General features: G+C 37.0%; 1 protein-coding gene across 4 annotated transcripts in view; it reads left to right on the forward strand.

Annotated features, from left to right (window-relative positions):
- LOC122807740 (laminin subunit beta-1-like) overlaps positions 1–18,440 on the forward strand; it is a 2,263,691-nt gene that overhangs the window by 1,247,475 nt on the left and 997,776 nt on the right. For all 4 annotated transcript variants that reach the window (XM_044078727.1, XM_044078725.1, XM_044078726.1 and 1 more), the window contains one exon: positions 18,087–18,266. In XM_044078727.1, coding sequence (XP_043934662.1) covers positions 18,087–18,266 — 180 coding nt within the window. The remainder of the gene's footprint in view (positions 1–18,086; positions 18,267–18,440) is intronic.

Genomic DNA, 18,440 nt, shown 5'->3' on the forward strand with positions numbered 1-18,440 from the left:
TGATCATTTGTCTCAAGGACTGAAGGCAAGCTAGTGTTGCAACTCTCCATGCATATAGTGAATCAGAAGTAGTTCAGAGAAATACAAGACCTGCGCATTTAACTTCAACAATAGATAAAATAATGGTGGTTCTTCTGAATTTGAAGTGTCATACATTCCAGAAAAGAAATAGCTTTCTCAATGAAATTCAGCAAGGATTTACATCTGGTAATTTATGCTAGACTAAGGTCGGCAGTCACGTGAACAAAGTCACATGTGCACATGTAATCTAGGTGAATTTTTCTAAATCCTTTGAATAGCTCCACATTGTAGGCTTTTGACAAAGACAAGAGTGAGGGTGTTGGCAAAAGACTTTGTAGACAGGTTTCGAATATATCAAGTAACAGACAGTAGTTGATATGATTATTTTTAGATGCCAAGAAGCTAATAATTCATCTTCCACCAGGTTCAATTCTTAGCTCAGCCCAGAAACAGATCATGGTCAAATGGGGGCCTCAGCAGGATAATGGATCGTGGACCCCTTTCCAGTTATTTCAGAGTCTCATTATATGTTTCTTTACCCCCAGTTACCATAAACACTGTTCAAAACTGTCCGTGTGCATACTGCTTTCTTCTTCACCTTTGAAATGAAGACAGAGATGTGGACTTAATTTAAAACTTTTAATTTATTTATCATTTGTTAACCAGGTTAGCCCCACTAGGATAGTAGCCTCTGTTCAGGGGAGACCTTTGTTAATATTCATTCTTGTAGTGGAAATTTGACCAGGGCATCATGGAACTTCCTCCTACTCTTTTCAATAGCAAAGATGGGTGTAAAATATCTCTCATCTACCATCAAAGCAGGCAGATGGGGCCTCAGGTTAACATCTCATCCAAAGGACTACACAGTCAGGAGTGCAGCAACCCCCCCCCCCATACTGCACTGCTCTGTCACCATTCCATCTACTTAGTATGGTAGTAGAGCCCACACCCTTCTGCACCAAAGGCTAGTATGCTACCTGTTGCACTATTTACACTGCTTACAAATTGTATAGTGCAAACATTACTGGCCATTTGCTAAGCAAAGCAGTTGCACATTGAAAACAGACTTAGCATGAGCAACAGCAAACTTCTCTTGAAGCTCACGTTCACTGAAAATGCATTGAAATTCACATTCACTAAAAATCCATAAAAATTCACATTTATTGAAAACGTATTGAAACTTGTATTCACCGAAAATGCGCCTGGCCAGTGGCGGATTAAGTGTACCCTTGTCCCTGTGCTGTCTTAAGACCATTGGCCTCCTCCTGCATACATTTTTGGGACCGTGCATAAAGGCATGTGTTCTTTGATTCACTTTCCAGATTTAATGTAGTACTTGTTAAAGGTACAACATTTACTGGAGTGCATTTTAAATTTCTAGTTTTTAACCTTTTTTTTCCATTAAGCAGTGAAATAAAACCAACCAATGAGCAACAAAAAGGGTCTGGTAGCTGGTGTAGAAGATTAAGGTACAGGGTTTGAGCTTGAGAAAGTTAGCTAACTAACCTATCCTCTCTAAATAGGGCATTACACACACACACACACACACACACACACACACACACACACACACACACACACACACACACACACACACACACACACACACACACAGACACACACACACACACACCTTCTGTATCCTAAACAGAAGGAATCTCCCACCCAGGGCAGCCTGACACTCGTCCAGAATACAAAACCCTAATGATCTTGTATGTGCTCTACATCACATCTATGCTCCCCACAGAGAATGTAGGGTGTAAAAGGGATATACGGACTCAACTACCCAGAACCTCTTTGCCACCATTTCGAGCACCATTATTGCTAGCTGGTCTGAACACCTTGTTGCTGTACTGAATACTTAGCCACCATATAACTGCCCCGTTGTGTTTTTTTTTGCTACCTAGAGTTTATGTCTTCCAAGAAGGGAAAATGTCAGTGTGGGAGGCGGACTCCCCATAAGGATCATCACAAACAGTGTCTTCTTTGTTTGGGTGCTTTCCTCAACCATACCTCTTGTAATATCTGTAAGGTTTTTCTGCCTAAGACACTCTGAAGCTGTTTGTCTTACCTGGATATTTATCGTGAAAACAAGCAGCTTAATCAGTTAGCCCAGGGTACTATGGCAGAATCCTTTAACCCCGAGATACTCCCACTAGGTAAATAGAAGGCTAAGAAGTCTCAACTGGATTCTTTAGTTGTCCAGCCTCCACTGAATGTTCCTCTAGAAGTGGGTAATAGTTCTGTAGGTCATTCAGCATCTACATCACCCATAACCCCATCGGAGGCAGGCATGGATCCGTCTTTTGACTCATCCTCTGAGGCTTTGCAGGCATCTGCTCTGGACATCGAAGAGGAATCACAGTTGATTATCTCAGAGGGTCCTAGAGGAATTCCACAGATATTGGTCAGGGAGGAGGTTCTCTTATCAAATCTCACCAAGGGTCAGAACCTCTGGTATTTGTTAGGGCTAATGTCCCTTCCACGAAAAGACAAAAACTGAAACATGTTTCAGTCCATCCTAAGGATCTTCAGAGGGAATGGCAAGAGTTTATTCAGGGCTTGTTTTATGCTCTAATGGTCCTAAAGCCTCCTCAAGGAATCTTGAAGTCTGACAGTATCGAATACAATATTGTCGACACGAGAATAGCGAACTACATAGAATGTTTAAACGGAAAATCTCCATAGGGGATATTTCCGTTTACTTCAATGTAGTGCCTTCTCGGAGTTGGTATATTTAAGTAGATGGGGTGTGGGGGGGTGCAGGGGGGGTTTGCCCCCTACACACTATTTAGTTTTTTTTTTTAATTTAGTATTTTTTTTTTTTGGTTTCAATGGTTTAAGACTTCGATCACTAAAGTTTGATCTTTAGTGCTTCGAAGTTTTAAACATTCGAGATTATAATATAGACCCAAGTTTTGGTACCTGTTCCTCCTTGAACCACTAAAACTTCTAAATGGTTTAGGGAATTGGATTCCTCGGATGAGGATTCAGTGTCTGATGAAGGGTCTTTGTCCTATTCTTCACAGATACCTTCAACTTTGGCTTATGGCTCTGATAAAGAGGAATCTTTTAACCTGGAGTCTCCTTTTGAGGAATTGTCCTTTGGGGACACAATCGCTAAGATGATGGTATTCTTGTCAAGTGTCCGATATTCAGAGAAGTTATGAGTTTTTTTCAGGTGGATACTCCTCAACCATCATCAGTTCCTCCTGTGTTGGCTGCCTTGTTAGATACTTTCATTGCTGCTTCAAAGTCTCCTGATTCTCAACCTCCTGCTGCTAAGAAACTTGATAGACTCTATAAGGTTCCTGAGGATTGTCAATTTTTATGTAAATGTAGTTCTGCTGATCCTCCTGTGGTGTCAGTCTTCTCTGACAAATCGTCTAAGCTTTTGTCCTCTTCCAAACTTTTGCCTTCTGATAACAGTGGTAGGACAATGGAGAGGATTGGTAAGAAAGTTTACATTGCTTCTACTTTGGCCTTTAGAGCTGTTAATTACCAGACCCACATGACCAGGCATGCTTTGGCCTTGATTGCTCAGGTCTGTCAGGTTATGTCTGACGTCTCTGATTGAAGGTAAATCCTCTGCTTTATCTATTTTAGGTTCTGCTTGTCAAGTGACTCACCACTCTATTAGTGTAGCTGTGATGCTGCTGATGCCTCTTCCAGGGCTGAGGCTTTTGGGTCTGTCATGAGGCATTATTCCTGGCTTTGTCTCTAGTCCCTACCTGAGGACATTGATGCCAAGTTGTTGGATGGTTTGTTGTTTGGATCTTTTTGAGACTGCTGCTGCTGACAAGTCTCTTCAAGAGAAAAGCATAGCCTTACAGGACCTTAAAATATTTTTGTCTCTACTATCCCTTAATTCCTGAGGAATTATCCTTCTAGATCTGCTTTTGTTCACAGGCAACCCTGCCAGGCCCTCAAGGACAGGAAGGGTAGTAGGTGGGCCCCCTTTGCTAAGGCTTCTCAGATTGCTGTGCCCAGAAGCCTCCTTTATCTGATAAGCCTGCTTTTATTTGACAGTTTGCCTTCCCTCTTCTTTTAGACCAAGTTCCTTTGTCCCTTCAGCTTTCCCTTTGTCTTCCAAATTGGTGTCTCAGACTCTTGGGTTCCTTCTATCATCCATCAAGGTTATTTCATGTATGGAAGCCTGTCCCTCCTTTTCCGTTTATTCCTCAACCTTCTCTAGAGCAACTTCTTCATTTCCCAGAGGTTCTAAGGTCCCCGGTGCTCCAAGGAATCATTCAACCTGTCTCCCCTTCCCAAGTGGGAAAGGGTTTTTATTCCAGGATGTTGTAGGTTTCTTGAAAGGAGGAGACTTGGAGACCTATTCTGGATCTTTCCAGGCTCAACACCTTTGTCAAGGTCCACTTTTTTCAGATGCTTACTCTTCAAACTCTCTTTACTCTTTTATTACCCCAGGCTTTTCTGGTTTCTTTGGATATGAAAAATGCAGACCTTCATATCCCTTTTCACCCTTTTTCAGAAAATGTTTATATTTCTTTGCATCTTCCTTTCATGTTCAGTTTTCTCCTTTGCCCTTTGGCCTCTCTGTTGCCTCAAGGTTGTTCAGAAAATGCCTAGCTCCTGTGATTACTTTCTGCAGGCTCCAAGTCATTCTGATTTTTCCTTACCTGGATTGCCTGTTGACTCAGGTGCCTTCTCCCATTCACCTGTTTACAGGATCTGGAGGCCACCATCTCTCTTCTTCAAAGTCTGGGGTTCATTATCAACTTCCAAAAGTCCATCCTGACTCCCTCTCAGGATCATGTGTATCTGGAATGCAGGATTCAGACAGTGCCACTTTTGGCCTCTCTTCTACCTCCAAAAGTTTTGCCATTGACGGGCTTCTTTTGGTCTCGTCTTCCTATGACTGCCATGCCAGCCAGGGAGTTTCTTTGGGCCCTGGGATTCATGGCCATTTCTATTTGAATGCTCCCTCTTGCCAGACTGCAAATGCAGAAGCTTCAGTGGTGCCTCAAGCAGCTTTGTCACAAGACAAGGCATCTGTCATCCATCCTCATTTGTCCACTCTTCAACTGACACTGGTGGTAATTGGGTTTGATCCCTTTCAGGTCCCTCTTTTCTGAGGATGTCCTCAGGGTTTTACATGAGGCAAGGAAACCCTCAACCAGGAAACTTTATATGTCGAAATGAAAAAGATTTTCTGCCTTGTGCCATGTTTGCAACCAGGACCCTTTTTCAATGGGGGACCCACCGGTGCTGTCTTATTTATGTGAGCTGCAATTGTCTGACCTGGCCTATTCTTCAGTGATGGCCCATTTGTCAGCCATTTCTGCTTGTCTGCCCTTGAAGCCTGCATATTAGGCCTCCAAGTAAACCTACTCCTTCTCCTTGGGACCATAATTTTGTTTTGGAAAAACTGACTCAGGCTTATTTTGAGCCTGCAGATTCTGCTTCTTTGCAACATTGTGTCTGGAAGACTGTTTTATTGCTGGCTCATACTTTGGCTTGGAGGGTTTCTGAGCTACAGACCCTTTTGGCCACTCCTCTTTTTTGTTTTGCTTTTCTTTTTTCACAGGAACAGTGTGTCCTCTCATACTAATAATTCTTTTATGCCCAAGATTGTAAATGATTTGTCCTTGAATCAGTCTGTACAACTCCCTTCCTTTTCCCCTTTTCCTCAGTCTGCTAGTAGAGGGTCCAGCATACCATGAATTTACACAGACAGCTCAGGTACTATTTGGATAAAACTAAGGACATTTGTAAGCCTGATCAGCTTTTTGTTTCCTTTCATCCCAGGACATTGGGTTTGGGTATTTCTAAGCAAACCATCTCCTCCTAGATATATAAGGCCATTTTTTGTCATACTTTTCATGGCAAATCTCTGTCTACTTCTGTTAGAGCTCATTCCACTAGGGCTGTTGCCTCTTCTGGTGCCTTCTTCAAGGGATTGAACACCAGTTCCATCCTTGAAGCTGCTATTTGGTCTTCAGTGCATACCTTTACTAAGCATTATAAGTTGGATATGGTTTCTAGGGCCAGAGCAGGTTTTTCGGAAACCATTTTGTGAGTTCACTGAGGGCTCTTCTCAGCCTTCCACCTCTGATTCTGTTTCTTGTTTGCTCTGGTTTTTGTTTTAGATGCCCTTCTGGCTGAGTGTTTCCCCTTTTTCTTCTGCACTTTTTCCTTCTGGATGTGCATGGACTCCTTTGTCCTATGGAGATTGTTCTCTTCTGGGACAATTCAGTTCTAGGTAGTTGCACCCATACATCCCTTTTATGCCCTACATTCTGTATGTGGGGAGCATAAGTGTGACATATGGTGCATACAAAATCATTAGGCTTTTGTATACTGACAGAGCATTGGGCTGCCCTAAGTGAGAGATTCCTCCTGTTTAGGATACTGCAACAGTGAAGAGAAAGACGTCTACTGTTATGCTAAGATTTTACACAACTGTGACTTCCCCTGGCATTGCAGGCCCCATGTTAAGAAAGAAAATCAGAGCTCATCTGCTACGTAATGCTGCTCCAGTATTGTAATTACAAGTTTTGTGTGTTGCTCTGCATGCATGCATCTGCTTAGCAAAGCTGTAAGACACACACAGATGCAACAGAGAGTGAATGGTAAAAAAAACAATGAAAGAAAAAAACTTTAAATTAATGTTGTGGCCAGGGGCCCTCGGCCAGCAGGGCCCAGTCAGCTGCCTTGGTCATCCTAATACTGGATCGGGTCCAGGCCTTATCAGTGTATATGACTTGGACACAACATAAGACATTGAAACCTAGATCTATTCATTTACAGGTTGCACCAAAGATGGTAAGCTGATGTCAGACAAGAGGAAGCATGAAGAATGACACAGTTAATATTAAAAGCATGATCTGAAACATGACGGCTTCATTTAAACCTTTCAAAATGTAATGACAAGTCATGGGCAGAATATAAATGAGGAGACACTGCCTAAACTCAAGAGGAAGATTATCTAAGAGCAATTATTACAGAAGATCTCAGTCATCAGGCATACTGAGAAACGGTGCCAAACAATAGAAATATTATGATGTGGCATCCATTATAACTAGAGAGTAAAATCTGCTGATAGGAATTTTCAAATTGCACACTGATAAAGAAATATATTTTGCAGCTATAAGTACCGTTACAGATAACTTATTTTATAACAAATGACATGTACTCTTTCTGTCAGATTGTAGCATATATTTACAAAGTTTTCCTTCATTACAGATATGAATGATGACTTCTACAAAATACCTCTCTCTGTCCCTCTCTCACATAACTGAGTTACTTACAGTTGTTATATAGAGTGCTAATCATGCACATAGATTTTGTTATTTCCTCTTGGTATCTTTTTTGGCCTTCTGTGGGAAGTCACATGTCTGTTTTTAGACTTTTCTATTGTCCTTTTGTGATTTACTTGTAAGCACTTTTGCTGATGTGAGGATGCCATTAACAGAAACCTGAAAGGAAACATCTGTACAAGCTGTTCCTATTGAAAAAAACATCATGTACTGCTGAGTTTAGATATTTGTTCTGCAAACATGAGAAACACATGTGATACTTGCTTTCCAATATTGCTTTGTTAGGCTTTTCTGATGCTGTGAAGACAAGCCTGTGTGTTATACATATAGTATGAATGCACATTTTACATTGCTAAACTCTATACATTTATTCAAGCAAACATTTTATTCTATGCTTTATCTTTCAGCATATTTACAACAGAATTAATTTCAGCCTTATATTCATAATCTCTAACAATTCCCTCTTTTTTTAAACATACTCAAAACACTTTATACTGTTATGTATTTTTTGATTAGATCATATAGAAACACATTAAAAAAACAAAACCTTTAGTCTTTTTTTATACTAGTCAAAATGCAATTTTACACAGTTAATACAATTATTTTAAGTATTACTACCAAAACTGAATGTATTTAACAACTTTTTCTTTTGCAGACCATTCTCTGAAAATATTTCATCAGTTATGGGCTGTGTCTGCTTTAATTTTATTTTTTAACTTGATTAATTTATTCTTTTGCAATTACAGAATTTAATTTATGACTTAGAACTGTTCCATTAACACTTTGCAACTGTTGAATTAGAAATAGACTAATATTTATAAAAGACAAGAACTAATATCTATAAAAGACAAGAACTATGTGCTACTGCAAGCATTTATATACTGTTGAAAATATACAGTTTCAATGTAATTTTAACCATCACATTTTTAAACTGCCCATACACACTAGTTGACAGTGAAGTATACACTGAAGAATGTTATTTACATATTAGTCTATTAGCTGTATGGATACAATATTTTAATATATTTTTTTTACGTGGGATAACCAATACTGATACAGATAAAATGGTGGTTCAAAAACCAGTAATAAGACTCCAACTTAAAACCAATGATAATATTACAACTTGACAAATTACTTTTGATCTTATTACAATGCATCCTGTACAGTATGTATTTACACAGTTTGCTATTCATGCATTTCAATCTAGTAGGTATCCTGGACCCATTTTTTTAAACATGTTTTTTCACACATATTCATTACTAGACATTAATTTCATTTGTACTGAATTATTTTGTATTTGTACATACAAAGACTTTAAAGTACATTTAGTCTAATCTTACAAATTTAATAACATTAATATTAAGCAAAATCTTGGAAAATGTTTATGTCTCTTTAGAAATATCTAGTGGAATTGGCACCAAAGGCATATGTCCTGTTATTTTAAACTACATACTCAGCAATTAGAAACATTCATGCTTTCTATACCAACATTGTTTTGCCAAAAACATATTAAAATAGTGACCATTCTTGCTATTAGAAACATTTATGCATTTTGCATATCTTCATTTATTCTTGTATAGCTTTAATAAAGCAATTTTAAATCCATCTCATGTATAGCTTTGCAGTTTAACATGTTGCAAATACAATTTAATACTAAACAATACAATAATAACTAGCATAATATATCTTGAACTTTCAGATTTAATCTGTTTGCCAGTGTTTCTTATGCACTAATACCTGTTTTTTCCTCCCCCCCCCAAAAGAGTATTGTCAAGAAGGAATGAGATTTCTTCCTGTAGCTTTATTTTAGATTTTAGACCCCTGTGCAGTACTGCGTATACAGTCAGTATAAAACTGAGAAAGTACCCCTCCCCCTGTAGTATTGCACTATTGTTTATCTGCTTTACGCTGTGAGAATAGAATGTATACCAGCCCAATACTTTGGTTATACATTTGCTTTATTAAGTTACTTAACTATAGACCTTTGTCTGATTTGATCATTTTTTATAAAGCTTTTGCTGTTTATTACCACTACTAGGTATTTATACCTTTCTGCATAATTGATTTGAACTGTATGTATACTATAGCCCATCTGCTGGCTGCATTTGATGCAGCTGAGGTTTTTTTACTTTTAACATTTACTTGCAAACTGATTATTAAGGGCATGGTTGCACAATTGTGATGTTTTCTTACAATTACCAAATAGTGTTGCCTGTAAACATTTTAACAATTATGTTTTAATAACAATAATGCTTTAGAAAAACTCAAAGTACTTGGGATCAACAGTTCAGAGTAATGGTGAATGTAGAAGAGAGGTGAAGAAGAGAGCACAGGCAGGGTGGAATGGGTGGAGAAGAGTGTCAGGAGTGATTTGTGACAGACGGGTACCAGTGCAAGGTCTACAAGAGGGTAGTGAGACCAGCTATGTTATATGGGTTGGAGACAGTGGCATTGACAAAAAGGCAGGAGTCAGAGCTGGATGTGGCAGAGTTAAAGATGTTAAGATTTGCACTCGGTGTGACTAGGATGGATAGGATTAGGAATCAGTATATTAGAGGGTCAGCTCATGTTGGACAGTTTGGAGACAAAGCAAGTTTGGACATGTGCTGAGGAGGGATGATGGGTATATTGGGATAAAGATGCTAAGGATGGAGCTGCCAGGTAAGAGGAAAAGAGGAAGGCCTAAGATAAGGTTTGTGGACGTGGTGAGAGAGGACATGCAGGTGGTTGGTGTGACAGAGCAAGATGCAGAGGATAGGAAGAAATGGAAAGAGATGATCCAAAGATGATGATGATGATGATGAAAAACTCAAGCTACTTGTCTGGCAACCAGTATTGTTGTTTATCTTACCTTTTCAACATTTCCTGTAACTATTCATTCAGTCTAGGAAGGTCTGAGCTCACATTTTATACTTTATAAACTATAGTTAATTATTTTGTTATTTTTCCTTTAATATGATTGTGATTTGCACAACTATGCATTTATACTACATAAATAGACATTATTTTACAATTAGCTTACATGGATTTCAGTATTTCTTGATTTATTTATTTAACTGCTCTGCCAGTCATTTTACAAAAACTGTTTGACTAATACCATCTGTGATTTTATTTCTTTTTAAAATTCAGAACTTAACTGTTTGGTGTGGTGTTACTATACAATTATAACAAATTGTAATAAACAAATAGATATTAGCTTAACTAACATATGTTTACATTTACATTATTTATATTTGCTGTTGTCTGCCTGTTATTCTTGTGCATTGTAACAAATGTATTTTAGATGAAAAGAAAATACATGCATGTCAGTCTTGTATCTTTATATCTTTATTTAAGCATGTCAGTCTTGTGACTTTAAATCTTTACTCTTATTATTAACTATTTTCATTTAATTTTATGCACTAGAATTGTTTCATGTACCTTTTGACTATAAGAATGGCAGTCATATGCTCTACTTTACTGTAGTACTGATAAATGTCTTGCTTTAACTGAATGGAAGTTTTAAACATTTGAGAATGATTTGTCCAGATTTTACCGTTCTACCATGTATGTTTAACCATTTTCAAAACACAAACATCATCTAAAATATATTTCTTTTGCACAGATTAGCTGTATATGGAGGAAGTCAGTCTCTGTCAGTTTAGCTAATTTATTTCCTTTATTTTGTAACTGCTGTTTAAGAGTTTCCTGTAATGTTGCATGGTCTTTCTGACATTCTTTAGTAACCTGTTCTGCTGAATTTGAAACTCCTAAGCACTTTTGAAAAAATGTATGTATAACTTGTCTAACCTTCCTGAACTCTTTTTGTAACAGAATGTATTAGAGGTTCTATCAGTAACTGATTTGACTGTTGTTGCAATTCTGAAATAAATCTTTTACATCTGGTGACAGAACATAACTGTCTAATATTTGAATATAATGTCAGCATATTAACTTTTCTTGGTTCTTTACCATTAAAAGTTTTGTCTGTACAGTCTAACCTTTGAATAGAGGCATGCACTGTATTTTATGACATTGTACACACAATAAACATTTTTTATACCACATATGATTTTGCTTCAGATACCAGTCAAATATTGTAATCCATTTGCATAATGCCTTACTATTAACTTGCAATCCATTTGCATAATGCCTTACTATTAACTTGCCCTAATAAGGTTTTAACATTTACTAATATGCTGTATATACATTTCATTCTGTTATTATTATTATTATTACCTCTATGGCATTCAACAGAGAGGCAGATGGCCAAGCTGCTTTACTGTAGATGGTTGAAAAGTCTTTGTAGTCACTTGTGAAGTTGGTACAGCCAAACTGGCAGTTTCACTCTTACAACTTTGTATTGTACCTTTTTTGGAGAATTTATAATAAACTGTATTATTGCTGCAAACTGTAGAAAACTGTAGAAATCTGAAGTACTTCATATAAACGTTAGTTACTGTGCTTTTACAGGAGTGTCCTTATACAAGGCATTACCCACTCTCTCCCCCTGTTTTGAATACAGGCTAGGAACATTCGTTAGGGTCACCATTGAAAAATTTATTTTAATTTATGCGCTCTCTGCTTCTATGCTGCACTGGATCCAAAGTCTTCTTAAGACACACAGTCTTGCTGTGCTGTTTACTGCTGAATCAGAGACACAGAGCTTTGCATGACTCCATCTGTAGTCTGTTTAAAGCACCAAGCTTTTCAAATTGCACACTGATGAAGAAATATATTTTGCAGCTATAAGCACAGTTACAGATAACTTATTTTATAACAAACATATTTACAAAGTTTTTCTTCATTACAGATATGAATGATGACTTCTACAAAATACCTCTCCCTGTCCCTTCTCACATAACTGAATTACTTACAGTTGTTATATAGAGTGCTAGTCACACACATAGATTTTGTTATTTCCTCTTATTATCTTTTTTGGCCTTCTGTGGGAAGTCACATAATGTCTGTTTTTTAGACTTTTCTATTGTCCTTTTGTGATTTACTTGTAAGCACGTTTGCTGATGTGAGGATGCCATTAACAGAAATCTGAAAGGAAACATCTGTACAAGCTGTTCCTATTGAAAAACCATTATGTATTGCTGAGTTTAGATATTTGTTCTGCAAACATGAGAAAAGCATGTGAAACTTGCTTTCCAATATTGCTTTGTTAGGCTTTTCTTATGCTGTGAATGCACATTTTACATTGCTAAACTCTATACATATATTCAAGCAAACATTTTATTCTATGCTTTATCTTTTTGCATATTTACAACAGAAATAATTTTAGCCTTATATTCATAATCTCTAACAAATATATTCAGGTGTATCTTTGTATATAGATACCCAGTGTAAGGATTCAATTATTCATATTTTTATAAAGGCTAACAGAGATTATATAGATAGCTGTTATAGTACTGAAGCCATTTGGAAGACATGCTGTGCATTCATAAGACCTCCATATTTGGCCAGATTTCAGATGCTAAAAGGATGGCTAGAGGAAAAGGAATAAGAAGGTATGTCTACATACCAGTTTCTGATGAGCGGTTGGGCTGAGGCAAAGAGTATACTTAAAGTGTGCCCAATGCTTACCTCTTTCATGGAGACTAGGAATACAGGGAGGGATGTAAAGATGAACTCTAGTGAGTGGAGCTCCTGCAAAATATTTCTAATTTAAGTGGGGTACACCCTTGCTGATACAGAGCATGGTCTCAATATATCTTTTCAAGAAGACACTAATAAGGAACAAAGAGTTAAGGACATAAATAAAAAAAAATACCACCCCCTTCCTGCAGTATGGTTTTGTGGGCCACCCTTAGCCAATGAGCAGTGTGTTTGTCTATTTTTATTTTATTTTTTATTTTATATTTGTTTACCAGGAAAGTCTGGACAAAATTTCCTTTTTCAGGGGATGCCCGGGGAGAAAAGCTCAACACTTATAACAGTATGATACATATACAACCTACAGATACAAATGTTGATTCAATCTCAGATACAAGCACAAAATGAAAAAATACATGTTATATGTTTCACTAATACAATCATATAATCTAGGTAGGAATAAAAAGAATACCAGTGCTGTGATTGAAGGTAAAAAAAACAAGCAAGTTAAGTATACATAGGCTTAGTAGGGTATACTATTCAAATCAGAAATAATTGGTTGTGTTCTTTTAGCTGCCTTAAGACATCTATTTCCTAAACATGCTTTGTGCAAGAGCAGGTCCAGGATTCTGATGGGTGTGATTTGAAAAGTTTTTTTTAAGTTGGAAGTGTTAGTAGTTGTTCTGATATTTAATGGCAGGGAATTCCAGGTTTTGACTATGCAGTTTGAGTAAAATGAAACTCTAGCTGCACTGTTGAGTTTGGCTATATTTAAGAAGGATTTGTTAGTTGAACGGAATACCCTGTTATTAGAAGTAGTGTATTCTTAGATTTTGAAGTACTGGTGTTTTTTCTGCCTGGTTTAGTATTTGATGAGTGAAGGTGAGATGATTATAAGCAAGTAGATTTGGTAGCTCTAGCCAAGATAGTTGTTTTAAAGCCAAACAATGACGGGATCTGAAATCTGATTCTGTAGCAATCTTTATGATTTTATTATAGCAAGTTTTGAGTTTTGCTAAGTCAGATTTCTTAATATTTGTGAGAATTTATGAGGTGTATAGTAGCATAGAGATAAGATGGGTTCTGGGTATAGTGGCCTATGAAAATTTTGTTTAGAAAGTGCCAATTTCTGTACAGGGATGCTAATTTCTTGTGAACTTTTTTTATTGCCTGTGATATCTGTATGTTGAATTACATATTATGGTCAATAACCACTGCAAGTAATTTTCTTTAGGAAACTACATAAATAATTGTATGGCTTGATGATGATATACTGAATGGTGAGTGGGGGTCTGCAGCTTTAGTTGGATAGAAGCGCATGAGTTTTGTTTTGTTAGGGTTAAGTATAATTTGTGTATTGTTTAGCCAAGAATCCACTGCATTGAATGACTGCTGGGTGATTTTTTTGGAGTTTCTGTAGTGTTGGGCAGCACAAATCAGGGTGGAATCATCTGAATATTGAACTACAGAGGCAAGTGGGGTGGCAGTTTGAAGATTATTAGTAAAGAATAAAAAGGAGAGGACCCAGTATAGATCCCTGTGGTACACCCAAAGTTACAGGCAGTAGAGAAGAGAGATTTTGTTGCCATTTTACAGCTTGCTGGTGAGCAGTTAAATATTGCTGGAGCCAAGTAAGTGGATAATGGCTACGTTTAAGTTATGAGATTGTAGTTAAGAGTTTAGAATGAGAGACCGTATCAAAAGCTTTGGACAGATCAAGAAAGGTGGAGGAAACTAAACTGCCTTCATTACGATGGTGGTTAATAATGTTAGCAAAGTTAACAAGGGCAATGGTAGTACTATGATTAGGGCAGAAACCATGCTGAGTGTTAGATCTAAGATTGTTGGTTATTAGATAGTTTAAGATTTGCAAATGGATGCACCTCTCAAGTATCTTAGATAATGGTAAGAGTATAGCTATTACTGATAATTTGATAATTCTGTCGAGTTTTCACCTTTATGTAGAGGGATGATTTATGATAATTTCCAAATTTAGGGACTTGTTCTGAAGTGGATCAATTTATTAATATGGATGCTAGATTGGATATTGCTTTTGCACTGATTTTTAGATATTTGGCAGGTAGACAGTCAACAGCAAGTGTAGTATGTTTAAGCCTTTTGAGATATTTAACTATGGTGTTTATTGGTACAGGTTAGTTATTGTCATCATATGTAGAAGAAGAGCAATTATTGTTTGTGAGGGCTAGTATGGATTCAGTGAAGTATCTGTTAAATTGTGAGGCTATGCTGTCTTTAGTATTGGTGAGTGCTAGAGAGGGAGTACTAGTTTGTCCTGGCTGTAGGATTTTTTTGATAGTATCTCAAAATATTTGTAGGTTTCTTTGATTTTTTTTTTTTGATTGGATACTGCAATAGTAATTTATTTTGTCCTGTCTTGTGTGTGTTTTAGATTTATTTTGTAGTTCTAGATATGTTTGTTTGTTAGTTGTAGTTTTGCCATTGAGCCATTTCTCCCAAACCTTATCTCTATTTTTTAATAGAGATCTTCTTTGTTTGGTTAGCCAGGGGGCATAACTGGATTTTATCCTTATTGATCTTGGGGAGGCCAAGATGTTTAGGATATTGAGGAAGGCTGAGTTAAAGTATTCAACTGCAGTATCTAAAGGAAGATTTTTGAGTGGTGCCCAGTTGCATTTTGTAAACTAGTTATGAAGTCTTGGGGGATACATTTTTTTCTTATCTCGGATTTGGTGGTAGATGATAAGTTTTTGTGGATTTATTTGGAATATGGTCACTGAAGCTGTCTGGGAGACAGCCAGAGTAGGGATGAATTTGACCTGTTTGTAAGGATCCAGCCCAGGACTGAATGTTTGTTTAATGTTTTGGCTACTCTAGTACAAGTCTGGATCTTTTGTGAGAAACTGTGTAGGTTAATATGGTCAAATGGATTTTTGAGAGTTGCAGGAGAGCCAGTCCACATTAGTCACCCATTGTAATCGTTTCCATTTTAGTATGTATTCTGCAGTAGTCAGATTGTTGGCTCTCATTATGTTCAGATGTTTATTTGGATTAATTGTTAGTTTAGTAAACAGTATTTCAGTGTTGTTTAAGTTTGGGATGTTTAGATCTAAAATTTCTAAATTTAGATTGTTTTTGTATAGAAAGGCAATATCACCCTCTTTTCTGTTGTCTATCTAACCTATGTATTTTGCATGCTGGAGAAGTATTTTGTTGCTAGAGATGACTGGTTTTAGCCAAGTTTCTGTTATAAGGGCTATATCTGGAGTATATAGAGCAAGGGTAGCATGCAAATCTTGAATTTTGTTCATGACGCTTCTGAGATTAATATTAAGTAGTGGTAAGTAAGTACCTTTTCTGGGGAGAGTTAATAGTTGTTGGGGCTGGGTCGGGTGTGAAAATCTAGATGGGTTGAATTGGTTTGGGGAACAGGGTTGGGTGAATATTTCCACTAATTATGAGCTGTGATGCAGTGTGAACTATGTATTTTAAGTGTTGTGATGTAAACTTATCATATTTCTGTGTAACATTAGGATAAAATTGTTGTGTGAGTAAGGTAAGTGGTAAATGGTTTATGTTTGTTGGATTATAGATAGCTGGTGCTATTATTAAATTTGTATGCTTTAATTGTAGTGGGTCTAGGAAGGGGATAATGTACATAAATTCTGTAAGTTCTGTATGATAAGAGGTTATATGAGCCATAGTAGATAGAAATAGCATTATTGATGAGTATGAAGTTATCATATTGCATACTACTCATGTTTATGATCTGTCTAAGCTAAAGTATTCGAGTTTTGATATCTGGAGGACCTAAAAGTATTATTTTGTCTGGTTATGACTTATTACCTTAAAAGACATAAGTAGCAGATAGTTAAGTAAGAGGAGTATGATGTATGGGAGTTAGTACAATACAATGTAATTGGACAGTTGGAATGATATAAATGTGGATTGTCCTTTGTTGTGATTGGATTGCTTTATTTAGGGGGAGTGGCTATTTTGAAATAAGTTTAGGCATAGCGGGTGTGGGTGGGAAATGGGGTAGGGTAGGGGAGCAGAGAGAGCCCGAACAAAGCGGGTAGAGCCAGTCAATGTGCTTAGGACCAGAAAAAACAATCAACAAATGGTCTGGGTTGAAGGTAGGTTAAAGGAATTGTAGTCCTTTGGTAATATTTAGTTTTAAAGCAAGTAGTTTTTTATTTATTTGTAAACAACACTTTGGGGAAATTGTAACATGCAGCAGTAATCACAAAACAGCTATAGAGTAATTTTTATTAATATTATACACTAGCAACAGCTATAAGGAGAAAAACTGCAGTTCGGAGAAAAACTACACCTCTAGGTAATTAAGCTTACTCTTTACCCAGCAGCAACTAAGGAGAGAAAAAAATACAGCTATAGGTAATTTTGCTTACTGGTTTACTAGCAACAGCTATAAGGAGAAAGACTGCAAGCTATACAGCTAAATTACAGCTAATTTGTTGTGGAAAGGGCAGTTGTCCTGTCTCAGATCAGTGGACAATTCAGTTCAGAATGCTGGAAGTATGGAGCAAAAAGTGTGTACAATTAACTTTTCGTTTCTGTTTCCACATAGTATTGCTAAAGTGCAACTCAGGTGACAATATTTTTAATCATAATCTATGTAACAAATAGTAAATCTCTCATTATTAATAGGAACATATTGTTCACTTCTTTTTCACCATCACCAGACCAGCAGAGAAAATCATGTCTTTCTGTTTTCACTTAATGGACAATAACTTTTACAGGTAGCCATAATAACAGCTTCTTACTTGAGTTTTGTCAGTATAGAAATCATAGTTGCAAAACACATCTGAGAAACTCTATGTATCAAGCACTAATCCAAACCTTTGATACATCTCAGAATATCTGAAACACATCTCCTCAATGTGGGCTCTGGTTGCTGGCTTTACACAGGATAGTGTTTTGTCTTGTTTAACAACTATAAGTCACATGTGCATTGATACCGGAAGCAGTCTGACTTGGAATATTTTGAAATCCCATGAACATACTAAGCACACAGCATACAGACAACATGCCTATGCTAGTTAATCTCAGAGGGTCAAGTGTTGTAGAGAAAGTCTACTTTGTTGCAGTATCTTACGTTTATAATCTCATTAAAAGTATACAGTTTACCGATTTTAGAGAATGCAATCATATTAGGAAAACAACAGTTTATTAAATTCCTATATCACATATTTTTGTTTACAGAATGTGACTGTGATCCTGATGGGTCAGTGGATGGAGGTGCATGTGACAGCTTTACCAACCCAAACCTGGGAATGATTGCTGGACAATGTCGCTGCAAGAGTAATGTGAAAGGACAGCGGTGTGATACCTGCAAAGAAGGCTTTTATGGTTTAAGCAGGAATGATCCATTAGGGTGTCAGCGTAAGTATATTTCAGATAGCAGGATGCATTCTGCAAACCTGGCTGATTTTGATATGTTGTAGATCTGAGATAGGATTTGCTGAGTATAAGGAACAGTAAAGATATATTTTATACTAGTGATAGCATTCACAATGAATGACAAAACTGGGTAATCAGACTTACTCCTACACTCAG

The sequence above is a fragment of the Protopterus annectens genome, chromosome 7.part1 (assembly GCF_019279795.1).
Source record: "Protopterus annectens isolate FY-2018-M chromosome 7.part1, PAN1.0, whole genome shotgun sequence".
Lineage (NCBI taxonomy): Eukaryota > Metazoa > Chordata > Ceratodontiformes > Protopteridae > Protopterus > Protopterus annectens.